We start from the raw sequence: 17,374 nt of genomic DNA on the forward strand, positions 1-17,374 counted from the left end.
TCTAGACCCCATATTGACCCAGACCGCGTGAGCTGAATGCGCTCTATCGTTATGCTCGGGATCATTCATGGGCAAAGACATGTTAATCCCTCGGATTATTGCACGAGAGTTTCCCGAGTGTATGAGCAAGAATATCATCTTCGAAGGAATAATCTCACAGATGCGAAACGATTTATGAAAGAACGGAAGAACTCTAAAGAAATTAAAAAAAAAAAGCTGGAAGAGAATTAGAGAGTTGACAGAAGATTATTCAACTATTGATAGAGCTGTCAAAATGGGATGTCGGGATGGTAAATCCGACCGGAATAAAATATCGGTCATGGATGCCGAAAGATGCATCGATCTTTTCGCGAGGAATTTCGCGAAACCGGAGCGGCCAGGTTGCGCGCTTGCGTGGAGAGGATTCGAGCCCCGAAGGGATTCTTGTACGACCTGATATCCCTTCTCTCCTGCCCTCGCCCGTTCATTCCCGGGCACTTGGACTTCTCGACTCGTGACTCCTGGCGAGTGCACGCTGCGGCAGGATTCTTGCATTCTGTTGCACATATTACGGAGTTGCTCTACGATTGTGCTGCTCGTTATCAAGGCACGATATCGCTCGTCGAAGACTACCATCTGTGATTGCGCGTAATCTTTTTTTGAAAAAAATGGTAAATAAATAATCTTATAAATATAAATAAAAAAATGGTTTATATAAAGACATTTTAAAAATAATCTATAAAGAATGAAAAAAAATACTATAATCGAACTGAGAGAGAGTCACGTAAATATCATTATTATCGTGACGTAAGCAAGTTTTTGTTCACATGGAGAAAGTATTGAATTCACGGGAATTGATAAGATTATAATTATTTATATCGCAATTCAGCGTCATTGTAACTTTGTTCTCACCGATTGAAGGATTACGAGCCGATCAGACAGTTATGATATCATAGGTTCGATCATCGATCGATAGAGAATCGATCGACGTTACATCGAAGGTATACCGTTACCCTGTCATCCACCTGCTCGTCACTTTTGGGCATCGATTGACGAGTGCGGCGGGCATGGAAATTGAAACCATGTCGCCGGAAGTGAGGCTTCCAATAATGACGAGCACACATAACGAGGAGGCGCGCTCGCGATCCCTTTGCTGGAACCGCGAACAGGAATTCGTTATTTCGACACTCGATGTACAATAATTATCATGAAGCCAATTAATAGAGCGCTGGAATACGGATACTTAAGCTGGGGCCAGGTCATCGATCGAGAGATTATTGATATCGGAACCCACGTTACGTGATTACTCTGTAAAGTAGCTACAACGTCATGGTATTTAAATGGGTCCCAGAACGCCTGGAACTCCGCTCATCGGACCGTGAACCGGTTCGCACGAATCGTGCGAGCGTCGCTTGTACGCCCTTCGCATTGTTTCGAATTGATTAGAAAAGAGTGTACTGCGTTAAACGGGGTAGAGATAATATCGAGGTTAAAGGGTCATCCATGTGAACATAAGTGACTACCTCTCTCTCCCTCAGACTCTCTCTCCTACTTCAATACTTTGATATATCTCTTATAAGAATATACTTAAAGTCTCACCATTAAATTTAATGATATTAAAAACTCATTGACCTTAAAATTTTTTCAGATTGTTTTCCAAGAAAACTATTCATACATAATTAATAAAACAATTGTAAACTAAATTAATTTAGATAAAATTAGGATTTCTTTTCTCATTGAAAATATTGAAAATATAAAAATTAAAAATTAAATAAAAATTACATATAAATTAAATATTACACGACCATTTTAATTTTTATAAAAAAAGTTTTATATAAAAACATTCTCTTAAGTCTTTGTTAAAACGTAGACAGATACATTTTTATATGAATATTCTATGGAATAAGTGCAAACAAAATTGAGTATATGTAATGCCACAGAATTAAATTCTATTATTCAGTCTTTAATTTATATTCCAAATCTTTGTGCACAATTTTTCATTGGCTTTCTTACAAATTAAAATTTTTCTATATTTCACATGACGTCATCTGCACATGTTCCGCATGTTTGATTATTTTTACTCGATACAGTTTTATTCTTGATGCATATTAATAACTCTGTTGTTTGCTTCAAGTGGCACATCCAGGCGGTCTTTTTTAGAAGAGCAATGTATATATGTATATATAGCGTATAATAGGTATTTTATTCACATATAAATCAAAGTCTGCACCACGCGCGGTCGGCTTGTAAATATTTCCGAAATAAATTATCTTAAACTTTACGGACGCGTAATTTTCGCTGAACACACTTTTGACTGGTTTTCGTTCACGACAGCTGATGCTTTACGACGTCCAGTATCGCACTTCCATGTGATCCGTTAGGAATTTCTCACGCTTGCTAAATAATTAGCGTAAAATTGCGATTTCACGAGAACGCGTCGGATCGATTTCCTCTTCCATTCCCTCGTAATAGCACGGATCGGTGGTTCGATATTCCTTCATGCTTATTTCATCGAAAACGGTGTCGGGGCGAGCTATTCGATCGCTCGACCGACGTGCGAGCGATCTTATGGCGTGCCCGTTGTCTAATTTGTAAGGCAACGATGGTCGCGAATAGAAAAATAAGAGCAAATGGTCCTCTTCATCTCGTCTCGTAAAAGTCGATCGTTTACACGAGGTAAACGTAACGCTTTACGACGCACGTGCAAAGTTATTCCCCGCAGCATCGTTCAAGCTACGGCTCCGAGATCCGGAAACTCGAATTTCCGAGGAGGTGGATTAGACGCGTGATCGTTTAATCTCCTCGCCCCAGGAACACTTAAAACTTGAACCTTGGCCGGTGTCACGGAAGAAGGCTGCTCCTCACTGGCCTCTTGTTGTAATCATCGTCGATGTCGTGGAGATCCGGTGGGTCCGCAAAACCGCTGTCCTCGTAACGGGTGCAGCGTGAACCTCCGGGCGATCTCGGCATATGGACCGGATGAATGCTATAATGATTTAGAAAGATATGTAATATCAGAATAATGCGAGTTCTTGCGGGCTTAGAATATAAAAGAATACAGAAAATTATTTTTGCAATTGCAAAGTCTTTCATCAACATTTGTATATCTGTTCATTAAAAGATGTCTAATTTTTTTTTTTTTTTCAAAAATAGCGTATCATAAATTTATAAGAATTGCTGCTGTTAGTTCTAAGCTTTGCCAATGTTTCTTAGAAATGTGAGATAATTTTGTGCAACAACGTCCATTATCGATATTGACAGATTTTAGAAAAAATTTAAATTGTAGAAAATACGACATGAATTAATATCGCGCATTCTTATTTTTCAATTATTTTTCAATTATTTATTACCTGGTGCACCTCGAGGGACTTGTTTCCAAAGGCTCGTCATATCTGCGGGAAAGCATCGTAAAGTCGCGATGAGCCGCGACCATTTTCTGCAGCCGCGAAATGATCTCGTAATCGGATGTGCAGATTGGCTCCGACAATAGCTTTGCCACGGAGACACGGAAGCTCTGGAGCTGAGACAGGAAATGAACGATTTGCGAATTGAATCGTATCTTCCTCGCCCTAGTGTTAACTTTTCTATCCGCCACACATTTTGCGAGTCCAAATAATTATTTCCGCATATACATAAATAATGAAACATACATTTTGATTGACAAAACATCATTTTTTTATATAAATATTTTTTTCTAATATAAGGAAATACTTGGTATAAAGAGTAGATATGTTGTGCTTACAGAATCTTTTCCGATTGAATAACAATATTTTTTTCTTTCTCTATTTATAATTTTTTTTTACATCTCAGTGTTCATTTTATGAACAGATGTGACGAATGCAATAAAAGTGCAATATTATAGCTAACAATAAGACACTCAAACTATCTTACTCGTAATTTATTGTAATTAATGTTACCATGTTCTATCCCTCTAAATTCAAGTTTCGCGAATTAAAGTTCCACGTTTCAGAAAGCGAAGTTACGACAGCGACGTCGGGATAAAGTTTCATGATGTTATATGCAAGATTCACAGTCCTTTCACGGAGCACGAGCTTAAATCGAAGGGACTATCTGCTTTACAGGCCGGCGACGACGCGCGAACGTGTCTCGAATTACGGTGATGCAAAGTCGCTTCAAATCGTCCTGAACGAGCGTTATGCGCCCGACGAGAGAGAGATCGCAATCACGCGAATGGCTGCCACCGCGCGAGTCATTGAGATTGTCACAATGAATTAACGAGCCCCTTTGGCCTGTACCTCTGCGGAGTATTAGCAATAAGCTCAGTGCGCTTGCAGACGTGCTTTAATAAGAGATCAAAGTGTTTTGAACTCGCGACGGGGGATCTGTGGATTATGGCTAGGAACGGCAGAATAACTTTTGCGCAGGGGATATAAAATACGGATTTCCACCATAATTAATTTTGTTTGGTGTTTTCGTAAAGGATTATAAGAGAAAACTTTTCCTTCTCCGAGAGAAAAACCGTATATTATTTAAAAATAATTTATGTATGAAAAATAGAGAAAGATACGTATGTGTAATGCATCGAGGCTATTTGCGACCTCTTTGCAACGTAGCTCTATCGTCGTTTTTACAGCGACTTCTTTTATGCATGCATTTCAATTCGCGTTCGTTCTCGAGAATAATCATAAATCAGAATTACGAGAATACACCAATGCGCGTGCCGAATACACGATTCGGCATTGAGACACGCGTTTCGCCGCCTTGTGCATTTTTCGGGACGCAAGACGTACGATTCCCTGTTAATCGTCAATTCATTCAGCATTCGTGTGTTTCCACTAACAAATTTATTTTATTTCATTTCGTTTTATGTTGAAACGCGAAATGGCAATACAAACATATAAACGTGAAGCGAAATTAAATAACGCACGCAAATCAAACGAAAGCTATAATGTGTCTCACCTGGGTTTCTCTCCTCGTGACCTCGGCGAGATTTTGCTTGACCTGAGCGAGCTCGTCGCGGAGAAGCTGCAGGGAATGATCGTTTATCGATCTTTCCTGATCGGCTGTCTCCGCGGTCGTCCTCATCTGCTCCTTCATCATCGTCAACTTTCTGTTATAACGCGTCCTCAACATCTCGCTCTCGACGAGACGCTTCTGGAGCTCCTCTATCTTACGGCTGCGTTCCAGCGCAGCTATCTGCTCGCGGAAAATGTCATAAAGTGGGTTAAAATGCCTGATGGATAGGTGAAAGATTACGAGGTATTCTCGCGCGACCAGAATTCACTCAGGAATTTTGTTTTCCCGATATACGTCGCTTCGTGATGTTCATGAGTATATAAAACTGATTTAATAGAATAATTAAAAATATATTGTATATATTATATATAAATTAAATTATTATATAAGAAAAATTAAATATATATCTTCCGCATATTTTATAACATTCTTTTATTTATATACACTTAATATAAAGTTATTTTATTATTATCACATATAATTATTATTTATTAAATGTATTTATTTTACTAATAGAAATAAAATTTCACGAAATAATAAAAAGAGAAACTACGGTATATGTCGCAAATGCAGGCAGCGTATTGTTCTTACAATTATCATTAATCATGCAGTCGCGACAAAATTCCGTGCCGTATTCCGCGAAATACATATTCGGATTTATCTGATTGTAAGAAAGTACGGACTCTCGAAAATTACGTGCCTTATAATCTGCGGCATCCGTCAATTGTGCGCTCAACTCTCGATTCCGCGATTTTTCCTCCGACAATTGGACCTGCAATCGCTCGACCTGTTTCGTCAACTTCTTCGCGCTGAAAGAGAGAGGAAGAAAACCCATTCGCACTTTTTCTTCATTTCATTTTTTGTTTCTTTTTTTTCTTTTGTTTTTTTTTTTTCGATCCGTTCGCGCATCGAGAAAAATGATGCCTCCGACGGTCTAACGTTCAGACGACGAACGTATAGTAAAATGCATTCGACGCATTTGGAGTAAACCGCGAACCGCCAACAGGAATTATGGGTAACCATCGGCGCGGAAAAATTACACAGCATTTCGAATACGTAAAGCCGCACACTCGGGACCGGTTAAATTTTCCAATAAACCGCAGCTCCATATTTCTCTCATTGGACAGCCAGTCGATAGGCATTATTTCCCCGCTAACGTGTCGCATCCGATAGATAGATGGAAAATTTGGGTCAATTGTAACGGATTAATTGTTACAACACATCGTGATGATAGTTTCAATTTCTAATTACTATACGGAAGACAAATTAATAGTTTTTACGAACTTTATCTCCGAGTTTCTCGCGATTATTCAAATTATTTGCACGCTGTATGCAACCGAAAGCGTGATTAAATTCTGCGCAAATAATAGTTTCTGCAAATTATTTGAGCTACGATATAGATGTAAAGAAGTTCAGAATTTTGGCAAAATTGTTAAAATCGGCCCCGGGCTATTCTAAAACAAACCGTATGTTGGCCTCGTCGCGTTCGCTCTGCAACAGTGATTTCATCCTCACGCTATCCTCTTGCAGAGATAGTTTTCTACGTAGAAGGTCCAGATGCAAGTCCCTGCGTTGCAATTGCTCCCGTAGAGTTCGGACCCGACGTTGCAACTGATAAACTACGGAAGTCTGCATGAGATAAAGAAAAAGAAAAATTTACATTTGTCAAATGCGTCCTACTCGACGACGCCATCATTTTCCAGATGTGACACAATGTGCAAATATACAGAACGCAAAAGTGCCGAGTTCAAATTTTCTCGTGCAATCATCGATTTGCGTTGGAGAGATATTACTTGATGAAGGATAAACATAAACATAGACGTAACGCATGAAACGAAATAATATTGTCGTGAAATTTTTTATATGTGATATATATGATTGCTCAAATACAATATAATTAAATGCAAGTGTATCAGAAAATAAATTTTCATAAAATGAGGAAAGAGAATCTTTCAAAGAGAAAAGATTTTTCTATATCAACATGTTATCGGAAATTATTTAATTAAAAGTTGATGCAAGCGTCCTGTGTGTTTTACATTGAAAAGAGCGATCGCAATATCGACGCGCCGCGGGCAGCTTTATTAAATGGAACTTCATTAAGCGATAAACTGTCAATTTGAAGCAACAATTACGCGTCGCACAAGCAAAGCCTCGACCAGCATCCAATTCAGTCGCAGAGTATATCGGGAAACCTACGGGGACGGAGGAATGAGAAAAGCACCTCTCTCTCTCTCTCCCTTTCTACGTTAAAGATACTTCACGGAGGAACGAAATGAACGTCTACGAAGAGGATGTCTGAGAATACTGTGAAGCTTCTCTCTAAGACGCTTTGCTCGCGCCGAGGGCTTACTTCTTTGAGACAAGGAAGCTCGTGGAACGATCGCTCGCGCCGAATCCTCGGTAGGGTCGTATAGCTGGAGCACAAATACTGCGGACGTGCGGTAAGCACACGATTTGCACGACAAAGAAACACAGAACAAAGGAGAAGACGTTAGCAATGTGACAGAGGCATCGGAAAGACGTAATAATATCGATCGTGCCCTTCACCTTGTCGACCAGTTTGTCGGTTTCCAATCTGGCTAGTTGCTCGGCCCGCACTAACAGCGACTCGGTTAGAAGATCGAGCCCGACTTCTTGAGAAATTTCGTCCATCTGCATCGCTTTGCCCAGTCGATCCAAGAAGACCATAAACTGGAAAAATTTATGGTATATATTAACAATTTAAATTTATGGAAAATGAATAATAAAACGTTATATATTGCATCTGGAATTAATATATAAATAATATTTTGCACTCTAATTTTTTTTAATATTATTTTAATTAAAGATTATTTCTTTATAAGTAGAGATTTAATTTTTACTTAATTTAAAAGAAATCAAACATTGTTAATTGTATAATATCTTTCAACTCTACGTTTTCCTACGCTACGTGTCAAGACTGTTTTGGAGATATAGAAACATTTGAAATCACCGTTTGCTTGTCTCTGCGTAAAGACTCTCTGGAGAGCTCGCAACTCGTAAGTTCGGATTCCAACTTGTGTATCTTTGTTTCCAGAGCGGCGCGTTCATCCTCCAGACTGCGCACCTTCATCATTGTGGATTCAACTAATTCGCTCTGTCGATTAGCCGATTCCGTCGCGACGTTCACCTTTTCCCGAAGATTTTGCATTTTCTACGAAAAGAAAACGCGCTCGTGACGTTATGAATATCAATATCGCGCCGATTAAAATCGTCCTCCGCATGCCAAGACCAAAAATATGCGAATTTCTTAAATGTTTCAATATTTTTATGAGATTCTCGACAATTGAAAAATTTAGAAGCCATTAAAACGAGAATTTTAAAGCAAAGAAAATAATTTACATTTGAGAAATTTATTTTTTCTCAAGCATTCTCAAGAATTGCGCATATATGATTTCGGCTTAAGAGTAACGATGTCAAAGTGCACAATGAGTTACTATCGACTGATCCTTGTTGTCCGCCAGGATCTCTCGGATGCGATCCTTGATCGCGTTTTCGTGAGACTCGACGAATCGATTAGGTGTACTGACTAGAATCGCCAAGGACTCTAGGAGATGACGCAAATCATTTTGCACGCGTTGCGTCTTCTCTTCGCGGGCCTTCAGATCCTCTGCAAGAGCGGCACAAATTATCAAAGGTCACGAGAATTAACCGATCGTCGTCGTTTACCTCGTAATTGGCAGATAAGCGCCTCTTGATTGGATATATTCCCCGTAGCGCTGGTTAAGCTTCTATTCGCGTTCACGAGTTTGTCCCTCAGATCGTTCATGTCCTTCTCCGCGACCCTATATTGCATTTCCACGCACTCCTTCTCCTGATATATCGGTAAATAATTAATAATATAACAGTTTTTTTATTTAATTAGATATTGATGCTTTAAATAATTAGGATAATAGCTGAAATCATGCACACTTTAATGCTTCTAACAGTAACATTTACTTTAAATATACATATGATAAACTTCAATAAAATATAAGAGAATTGTTTTTATAAATTCGATATTGATGTAGATAAAATTTTCATCATCATACCTGACGTAGACGATCTATGTCGACCAGCTGGACGGCTACCTGTCTCTGTAACTGTTCCTTTTCCGTAGTCGCACGATCAAGAGCGTCTCTGCAGGTTCTGAAATCTACCTCGACGCCCGTCAACTGCGTTTCCACGTTCGTGCTTTTCGTTCGCAGCCGATTCACCTCTTGCACGAGCTCCTCGGCCTTGTGAATCACCATCTCCGGACTGTGATGCGCCGTCTCGCAGTATTCGACGTTCAACGCGTGTGCCAACCTTCGTACAAAATCCTATCAAAGCAGAATATCGAAAATGCGATTTTAATGCTGGAGGAAAGAAAAGATTGATGAGATTTTTTCAGTGAAAATAGTATAAATGGATATGTCGATAGCACGTGAATGCGCGATCGAGCGTGTATTGAAATAGTATATGGCACCTGCAGATTCAGACGCGCTCGCTCTTTCAATTGAATCTCCTCGGATATGTTATGCTCCAATTGTCGAATTTTCTTGTCGTACTCTCTGACCTTTTCCTCGTGATACTTTACGTCACGTTGCAGACCTTGTATCGTGATCTCACTCCTGCCGTGGGACGCGTACAGGTTCCTCTCTCTCTCTTCAAGTTCCTAAAATTGTTATTGAATTTTGCGAAACGTGTCGCGAATCTACTATCTATCGACTACGAATTCTATAAATTCGTCGTCGAAATTTTCTTGACAAAACTCAGACAAACAAAAAGGAAGAAAAAAAATTATCTCGATGTTTAACGAAAGAACTCTTTAATCGTTCGCTTATTACAAAAATAAATGAACCTGAATACGTTTCTTGAGACTGGAAATGACAGAATTTTGCCTGGCTGCCTGTTCGCGAAGCTGATCGGCCTCCACCTGCAGCTCCACGACCCTCTGGTCCCGCGATCTCACGATGCTCTTCATCTCTTGCAGCTAAACAAGCGCCGAGGCGTTGAATTAATCCCTAATTTCCGAAGTAAAGAACGGATAATCTAGTTTACCTCGGACATAAGCCTATCCCGCTTGTACTCGAGAGCTGCTAGCTCGCTCCTCAAAGTAGTCGTCAGATCGTGAGTCATAGCTTCGTCTGGATCCGCCTGAAACCAGGCATTCAGTTGCCTCGTTTTCAAAACAGAGCAATAAGATAAAAATATTTTACATTGTTATCAAGAGACACAGTAGTATCTCGCGCCAAGTATTCATTTACAGCGAGAGATATCAAATTGTGATTATCTTTGCATCGGGATTAACATCGAATGTTTAATGACTAACAATAAATAAGCTACGTGAAAACGCGTCGGTTGATGATAGACATGTTTGCTGACTCATTACAGTTGTTTTCATGCTTTAACGAATCTCTCAGTGTAGTTACATCTCTTGCAAACAAGAGAGTTGAAGTGACAATTGTTATAAATTATCAATCTCATCGTGTGTACCGCGCCGGGTTGTATACGGGACTCCCGTTGGGTTTCGCTGCAGGCGGGAAAAGACTCGTCGTAAAGAAGGCGATTTTATTTCCCGAACTTCTCTCTATCCGAGAGAAGGCTTAATGCCGACGCGCTCGTTTAAAAGCCGAGAATAGATTAGCGGCTTCTGAAGTTTCGACCTCCGACCTTTGCCACACTGACAGAGAGAACGCGAGGATTCGCGAGTACCGCACAGATATACCTACGATCTCTGTCAGCGGTAACGACGTCCATTTAAGCTTCCACGACGGAAACCTTACAAGGCGATTTGCGCCTCGATTTGCGCCTCGACTATTAAGTACGTCTGAAATTGGCGCCGGATCGTAGAATGTCGACCACAATGTGAATAAGTCGGCTCATCAAGGTTATTCTTAGAACGGTATCCTTGGAATCGTGTATTTTAAAATACATTTTAGGAATGAATTCTTTGATAAATCCATAAACAATCGATTCTTCTTATTAAAAATATTTTCCAATGAAAGTAAATGATGTTTGATTCTTTCTATATCAATCTTCCTATACCATTAAAGATCAATCATTATCGTTTACATCATGCTCTCTAATATTATGTTAATATTTTTATTTTCAAGCGCAGCAGTATTTTACAAAATTTTTCGAAAGAATAATATTGCGAAGAAGAGACTATATTAAATAAAATTTCCTGCGGCGATTCGAACAAATGTTATTGAAAAATAATAGTGGAAGTATTTCACGTTCCAACATAGAATATATATTTCAATACTCGAGCAAATCAACAGCGATACGTCAACGCAAGAGATTGCGTTACACGCAATTAAATGGGCGAAAATATTTTTTTTATACACAATTTGTCAAGAAAATAAAATATACGATGGACGTTATCGGTCTTTTACACGTTAATCAACGCGAATCCGCTGGCTTAGGATTCGGCGTTAGAATGATGATTAAATCGCCATCAAGCCGAATTAAAAGGATGCATGCCAGCGAAAAATCTGAATATTATTATAATTCAATAAATATATGACTAATATATTTATATCGATAATTATTGCCGTTCTAATTAAATATTTCACGGTAATCTAACCTGTCATATATACAGAGTCGCTTTTATCTCACTTTTATGTCGATTTACATTCGACGCGTTTAATTACTTTTTAATAAATCTAATTCGTTATGCAATCCACGTGGAATTAAATATATCCCATCGAATTATTTTCATAACGTGAAATTAAGTCCAAGTGCACATTCAACGGGAATTTATTTCGTTAATTATGATCATAAGCGGATTAGAGTTTTTTAACATATAAAAAGTAATGTGTAAAAAAATCTTTTTATATTCGTCCCTTTCCACTTTTCTCTCTCTCTTTTTTTCTCTCTTTCTCTCTTGATCTTATTTGTGAGTTTGCAAACACGGGAATGGATTGTAATATAACTTTGTAATAACTATCTTATTCCGTTTGAATGCAAACAAAAGTCGGAAACGAAATCATAATGGAATAAACACGGTGCGAAGTTGTAAATGAAAGTATCTTTATGCATAGGAAATTTACTAATTATGCATTCACTCTACTACCGTGACATCTAATACTCAAAGCTGATTGAATTGCATTTAGTTAACGAAGAAGCTTGCTCCACTTTAATAGCGTACTCGAATATCTCATTCTACGCGCAGTGCATGAAGTGAGAAATAATTAAAAGTGAATAAATTGAAAGTAATAATTAATATTATAACTAATAATTAAAACTCTTGTAAAAAATATATGTATAACACGACTCTTCTAATAACTCCAAGATTTCTTTGGCAGGAAGAGGAATTAACCGCGAAGATACATTGTTCCTAGGCGATTGTTCTCGCAATCGAAATCAATCTCGCCGCCTCGCCCCGTTTAACAGGCTCGCTCGAAAACATGATCAACCACCTGGTCTTGTCCATCGGATCTATTCCCGCAGGAAATTCCGCTACACGATGGTGTTTATGTGCCAGAACGCCTCGTATTCTCCAAGTCCGCTCTTGAAGTTCGAATAGAATACTCGACGCGGAATTCTCGCATTCGAAGTCCCGTTGCCGATCGCAAATATTGTTTCCATTCCTCGTGAGGAGCGGGACGCTCTTGCCACCGTCGCCAATTTCCAGGACAATCGGATACGCGCGCGGCACAGGCAGTTACAATAGTGAAGTTTCGTCCGCTTACGACGGCGGATTACGTGACCCGACTCGTACCAGAGGCAACCCCGCGGCCTCGGATATCTGCACGCGAAAATCTACGCTCGCGAAATCTACGTCATCAGAGATATCGGGACGAGAATATATCACCGTGGAACCGAACATGGTACAATGGAATATACTTATCGAATTTACAGGGTTAGTGTCTCCGCAATGTGTTTCTCAATAATGCTTTATGTGTGGTTCTCACATTGTAGAGCTGAATCATTTTGATGAGTACAAAGTATAAATACATACGATGTGATAAAGACATATAATACAGTCAAGTAGAGAAAAAGAGCGAAATATTTTTTTTTTTTTAATTTTTGACAGAGATCCGCTATTTTTTCCTGATTAAAAAGCTTTCGGATTGATATACATATGCATATAGTTTTAATTGAAAGAAAATCAAGTGTACGGGATATTGAATTTACCCAATGGTATGCTGATCGGGGACGAATTAAAGTCTATCACTGGTTTGGACGAGTTTATGAGTTATTTAATTCAATGTATGCTATCTTCCTGGGAATCAGATTAAAATCAGAATCCGCGATCCTATATGTACGTCGCATCAATTATCTCGCGATTCAATTACGCGACAGGTCGCCGACCGAGAGACCGAATGGGATTCGTGTTATTATATCTCTCCTTCTCTCTCCATGACCCGAAAATAGTTTCAATGCGTGGGTGGTTGTCGTTAATGGCATAATTCCGTGTCTCGTGGAATATCGCGAATTTCCACGGTGCTTAAATCCGGTATGATATTTTGAATATATGTATATTTATTATATTCCGTCGGTCTCCAATAAATATCTCGACGGGAAACACGCGATCTATATACTGTTGATATTTACTTGGAAGCGAGCTGTGCTTACAGCGAAGGGATTACAGCAGAGCCGGCGTGAGGCATCCCGTGCACGTACTCGTGTAAAAAATTTGTAAATTCCCCATCAGGGTCCCTCTCAGCATTTCGCCGACACAGCGCGAACACGAAATTTTGTACGGGCGTAATAAAATCGCAATAAAATTGCAATGAGAGTACGTGAGCGTTTTAAGAAACACTGTTAAAATAATTTAAATTGTGCCTTCCCCTCTGTTGAAAGTTTAAATGACACACTGCGTGTATCTTACACCATGTAGTTCCTCAGTCCATTAAAAGCGAAAAAAGTTGTCATACATGAAAATAAAAAATAAATATACGTGCCTTGAATGAGCAATATTTTTTCCTGTACTTATGTAAATCTACATGATTTACACGTCGCCGGGATGTTTAGATTAAATTTATCATTAAATTTAAGAGCATACTGTTAAACAAAATAATATTTTATTGAGCAATGAAAGAAATATTATTTCAATCAAATGCACAAATGATATAACAGAAACTTTTGCGAGTTTTATATCAAAAGATTTTTTGAAGCGATTAAAATATATTGTATTTTTTAAAAAATGGCGATCAAGCTACGTGTTTATTTTTGGAATTCAATATTGAATTTTGCTTTCTGCTATATGTACACGTAATCGAAATTTACATTGTAAACACAATAAGCGATTGGATTAACCTATTTTTTTACGTCAATGCAATAAACATTCATCTACATTAGTTTTTTTATAAGAATAAGCACACAAATAGCAGGTAAATCTTCTCTCGCTGATGCTTTATATGAAAATATTCTGTGTTATATAAATAGGTAAATAAAATCTTTTATATGGTAAGAAGATTATATTTATAACAAAATACAAAAACGTGACATCCTGGATTTGTTCGAAATTATATTTTTTATAATATCGTATTAATATGGGTTATTAAATTAATTATGTACATGCATGATTATTTTTCTCAGACAAATATATTTGATTTGTAAAATTACGACATGTACTCCGATATTTATGAGAGATATTTGAGAAAAAGAGAGGGACAGAGAGAGAGAGAAAGACAACAAAAGGAGGAATCTAAATTTATGCCGGAAATTGATACGTAAGCCTACTAGGATCTGCATGTAATTAAAGCTGCGTAATACCAGTACATTAATATGCCAGCAAATATGGTCGATATATAGAATATACACGGATCCATTTGTTTGTCATAATTATATGGGCTAGATGCACCAGAATAATTGGATATCAATGAAATTAAAACCTATATCTGATTACATAGTCTATCTCCATCTCTAATCATGATATAAAATAATATTATATAATTATTATTATTATTTTACGTAATTATTTTTATATGTGGTTTTAAGAAAAATATATACGATTTATTTTCTGTGTAATTGGGGGAGAACAGAAGAAAAGATTATGGGCATTATTTTAAAATAATGATGGGTAGTTTGAAACTTTTAATAAGACAAAATGATAAACAATACAGAATGAGAAATATATTTTTCTTAATCACATCGAATATTACACATTAAAAATTAAAAAATAAGCTAAAAAAATGAGTTTTCAAAATCTGTGAGAATCTTTAAAATCTATGACAATTATTTATATCAGCAAAAAAAAAGGAAAAGATACGTACATTTCCGGAAGCCTAGATGTCTAATCAATTTCGAAAAAGACTTGGGACGCGGAATTAAATGTCGATATATCGACAAAACCTGGATCTAGTGAAATTTGCACAACCTTACTTTCCCTCGCGCACCCGACCAAGATAAGTCAATCCCTTTACGGTCGTACTCGATAAATTAAGATCGGCTTCGAAAGCACGCGACAACATGTGCGGTCGTTTAGGGTAGCAGCGACAGGTGAAATCGATTCCCGTGCAACGCTATGGCAACGCGAGTCGATACGCGGTCGCGCGATTCGCACGAGTCCGGTGTGATGAAGAAAAAAGGGAGCGATAATGACGAGAGCGCGTGACGGAATCCTGCGTGCAATTAGACGCACGAATCGTCTAATTAGACAGCAACGCGCGACGAGGCAAGAGACGGTCTCGAATGATGAGTTCGGAGACATTTAAGACACAAACTGTGATCGCGTGATCCGTTTATTGTTCAATCTAAAAAATAACTTACTGTTTCTCTATTTTTACCTTATCGATATTGTATAATAATATCATTATAACAATTATTTAATAGCGTCGCACTACGTTTTGTAGTATTTTAGACTGGAATATTAAACTTGAATAATTCTAAAAATGAAATGTTATTACACGGAAAGAGGAGAAAGCGCATTTAGACATCACGAGACAGACTTAAATAATTTAAATCCTACATTACAATGGAAAATTTTCCTCTCTTGCATTTTTCAAGAATGCAAAAATGTCACAGCAAAACTCGGAATATACGCAAAAATAAAAAAAAAAAAAAACGCTGGAATCCTTTTATCACGAAACACGACATTCATATTTCTCTCAGATCTCTATGTGTGATTTTTATATAAATTTTCTTTGATCAAAACTAGCTTAAATTGCTTAAAGCTGGCCGCATTCCAAGGTGGCGAGTCGATCCATTGACAATCAATGACCCATCAAATAATCACGTTGATCGCGTAAAGTGATCAATATTGAGCATTTCCGCTATCGATCTATTGCCCTTCGATGGACACGCCGTGTACGTACTGGCATGTATACAATAAGAGCCTTTGTGGTGGGTGATACGGGTATGCACGTGACCGCACGTACGATTAGCATGTGAATACGTATGTGCATGTTGCATATATATGTATATAATGCAACGGCAGAGGGGACGATAAGCCAGTGATATAGCTCGCGATATATAACGTCTACAACTCTCTATCCAAGCTCGCAAAATTCTGTCTAAGCTTAAATGTCTAATCAAGACATGGTAATATACAATATTCAAATGTTATACATATATGCATATATTCAATGTATATGTATCATATTCTGTTATACATATTCAAATATGTAACTTGTTACATTATATAGAAGATATGAGGATAATTTTGTAATCATGATAGCAAGCTCTAATTACATTTTATCATTATCGTGCGGATTTATTATTGACAAAATATTTATGCAATATAAATTACAGATAGAGACATTATTTGGCAAAAATGTAAACATTTTTTATTCTTCTTTCTTAATGCTTTATAGATTTAATTAAGCTCCGAGCGATAACATTCGCGCGTATCATCATCATAGATCCGTGCGAACATGTCTTTTTTTTAGCAAAACAAAAATAAACAATAGCAGCAATTTCATAATTTCCACTTATGACAAATTTTTGATTCTCCGTAACGCAAATTTTAGGTTCTCTTTTACGCTACTCTACACGTGTGCGAAGAAGGATCCGCGTGCGTACAATAATGTGCGTGTGTGTGTGTGTGTGTGTGTGCTTTCGTGAACGCGCGTGCATTATAAACGACAGGTCGCAGGTGAGAGAAGATGCAGTGGGTGCGTTGTCATCGATTGACCTTCCGTGGCGAGGAGATACAGAGAGTCTCGAAGATCCTCAGGTCTTCCTCGGCTTCCTGCGCCTCCCGCGTCTCGGCGTCGTCAGACGCCATCCCGCTCGCGTCCTCAAGCCTCTTAGCTAACTGGAAGAGACCTCAACGCGAACTCGACATTCTCTTACGCGTACGATCGCGAACACAGCCTGAGAACGGACATAAACGAGCGGCGACGTCGGCGAAGCGCCTCTGCGACTTAAACGCCGACGACGGGCGTCGCGACGCGTGCGATCGAAACGCATCGATCCGAGAAAACAGCCGCGCTCTTTGCGCGCGCTTCCCTCAAAGTAAAGGAACCATTCGAGATTCCTCTTCCGA

General features: G+C 38.4%; 1 protein-coding gene across 1 annotated transcript; it reads right to left on the reverse strand.

Annotated features, from left to right (window-relative positions):
- Positions 1-1,921: 1,921 nt before the first annotated feature.
- Positions 1,922-17,177, reverse strand: LOC115245133 (coiled-coil domain-containing protein 170). The gene is made up of 14 exons (XM_029823260.1): positions 17,021-17,177; positions 9,997-10,092; positions 9,797-9,928; positions 9,422-9,610; positions 9,006-9,275; positions 8,644-8,788; positions 8,412-8,584; positions 7,928-8,128; positions 7,504-7,647; positions 6,422-6,585; positions 5,657-5,765; positions 4,900-5,136; positions 3,330-3,499; positions 1,922-2,965 (listed from the first exon to the last, which is right to left on the reverse strand). Exons 1-14 carry the CDS (start codon positions 17,111-17,113, stop codon positions 2,821-2,823), a joined length of 2,268 nt encoding a protein of 755 aa, XP_029679120.1. The 5' UTR covers positions 17,114-17,177; the 3' UTR covers positions 1,922-2,820.
- Between the last annotated feature and the right edge of the window lie 197 nt (positions 17,178-17,374).

Source organism: Formica exsecta, unplaced genomic scaffold, assembly GCF_003651465.1.
Source record: "Formica exsecta isolate Colony F162 unplaced genomic scaffold, ASM365146v1 scaffold915, whole genome shotgun sequence".
Lineage (NCBI taxonomy): Eukaryota > Metazoa > Arthropoda > Insecta > Hymenoptera > Formicidae > Formica > Formica exsecta.

Bases quoted from the DNA above. Each gene is read 5' to 3' on its own strand.
- LOC115245133 (XM_029823260.1), bottom strand. From the start codon at position 17,113: ATGGCGTCTGACGACGCCGAGACGCGGGAGGCGCAGGAAGCCGAGGAA. The intron at 7,648-7,927 runs GTGATTTCAAAT...AAATTTTTCCAG, and splicing joins TACGCAGAGACAAGCAAACG to TTTATGGTCTTCTTGGATCG. The intron at 6,586-7,503 runs GTGAAGGGCACG...TATCTCATGCAG, and splicing joins CCGACAAACTGGTCGACAAG to ACTTCCGTAGTTTATCAGTT.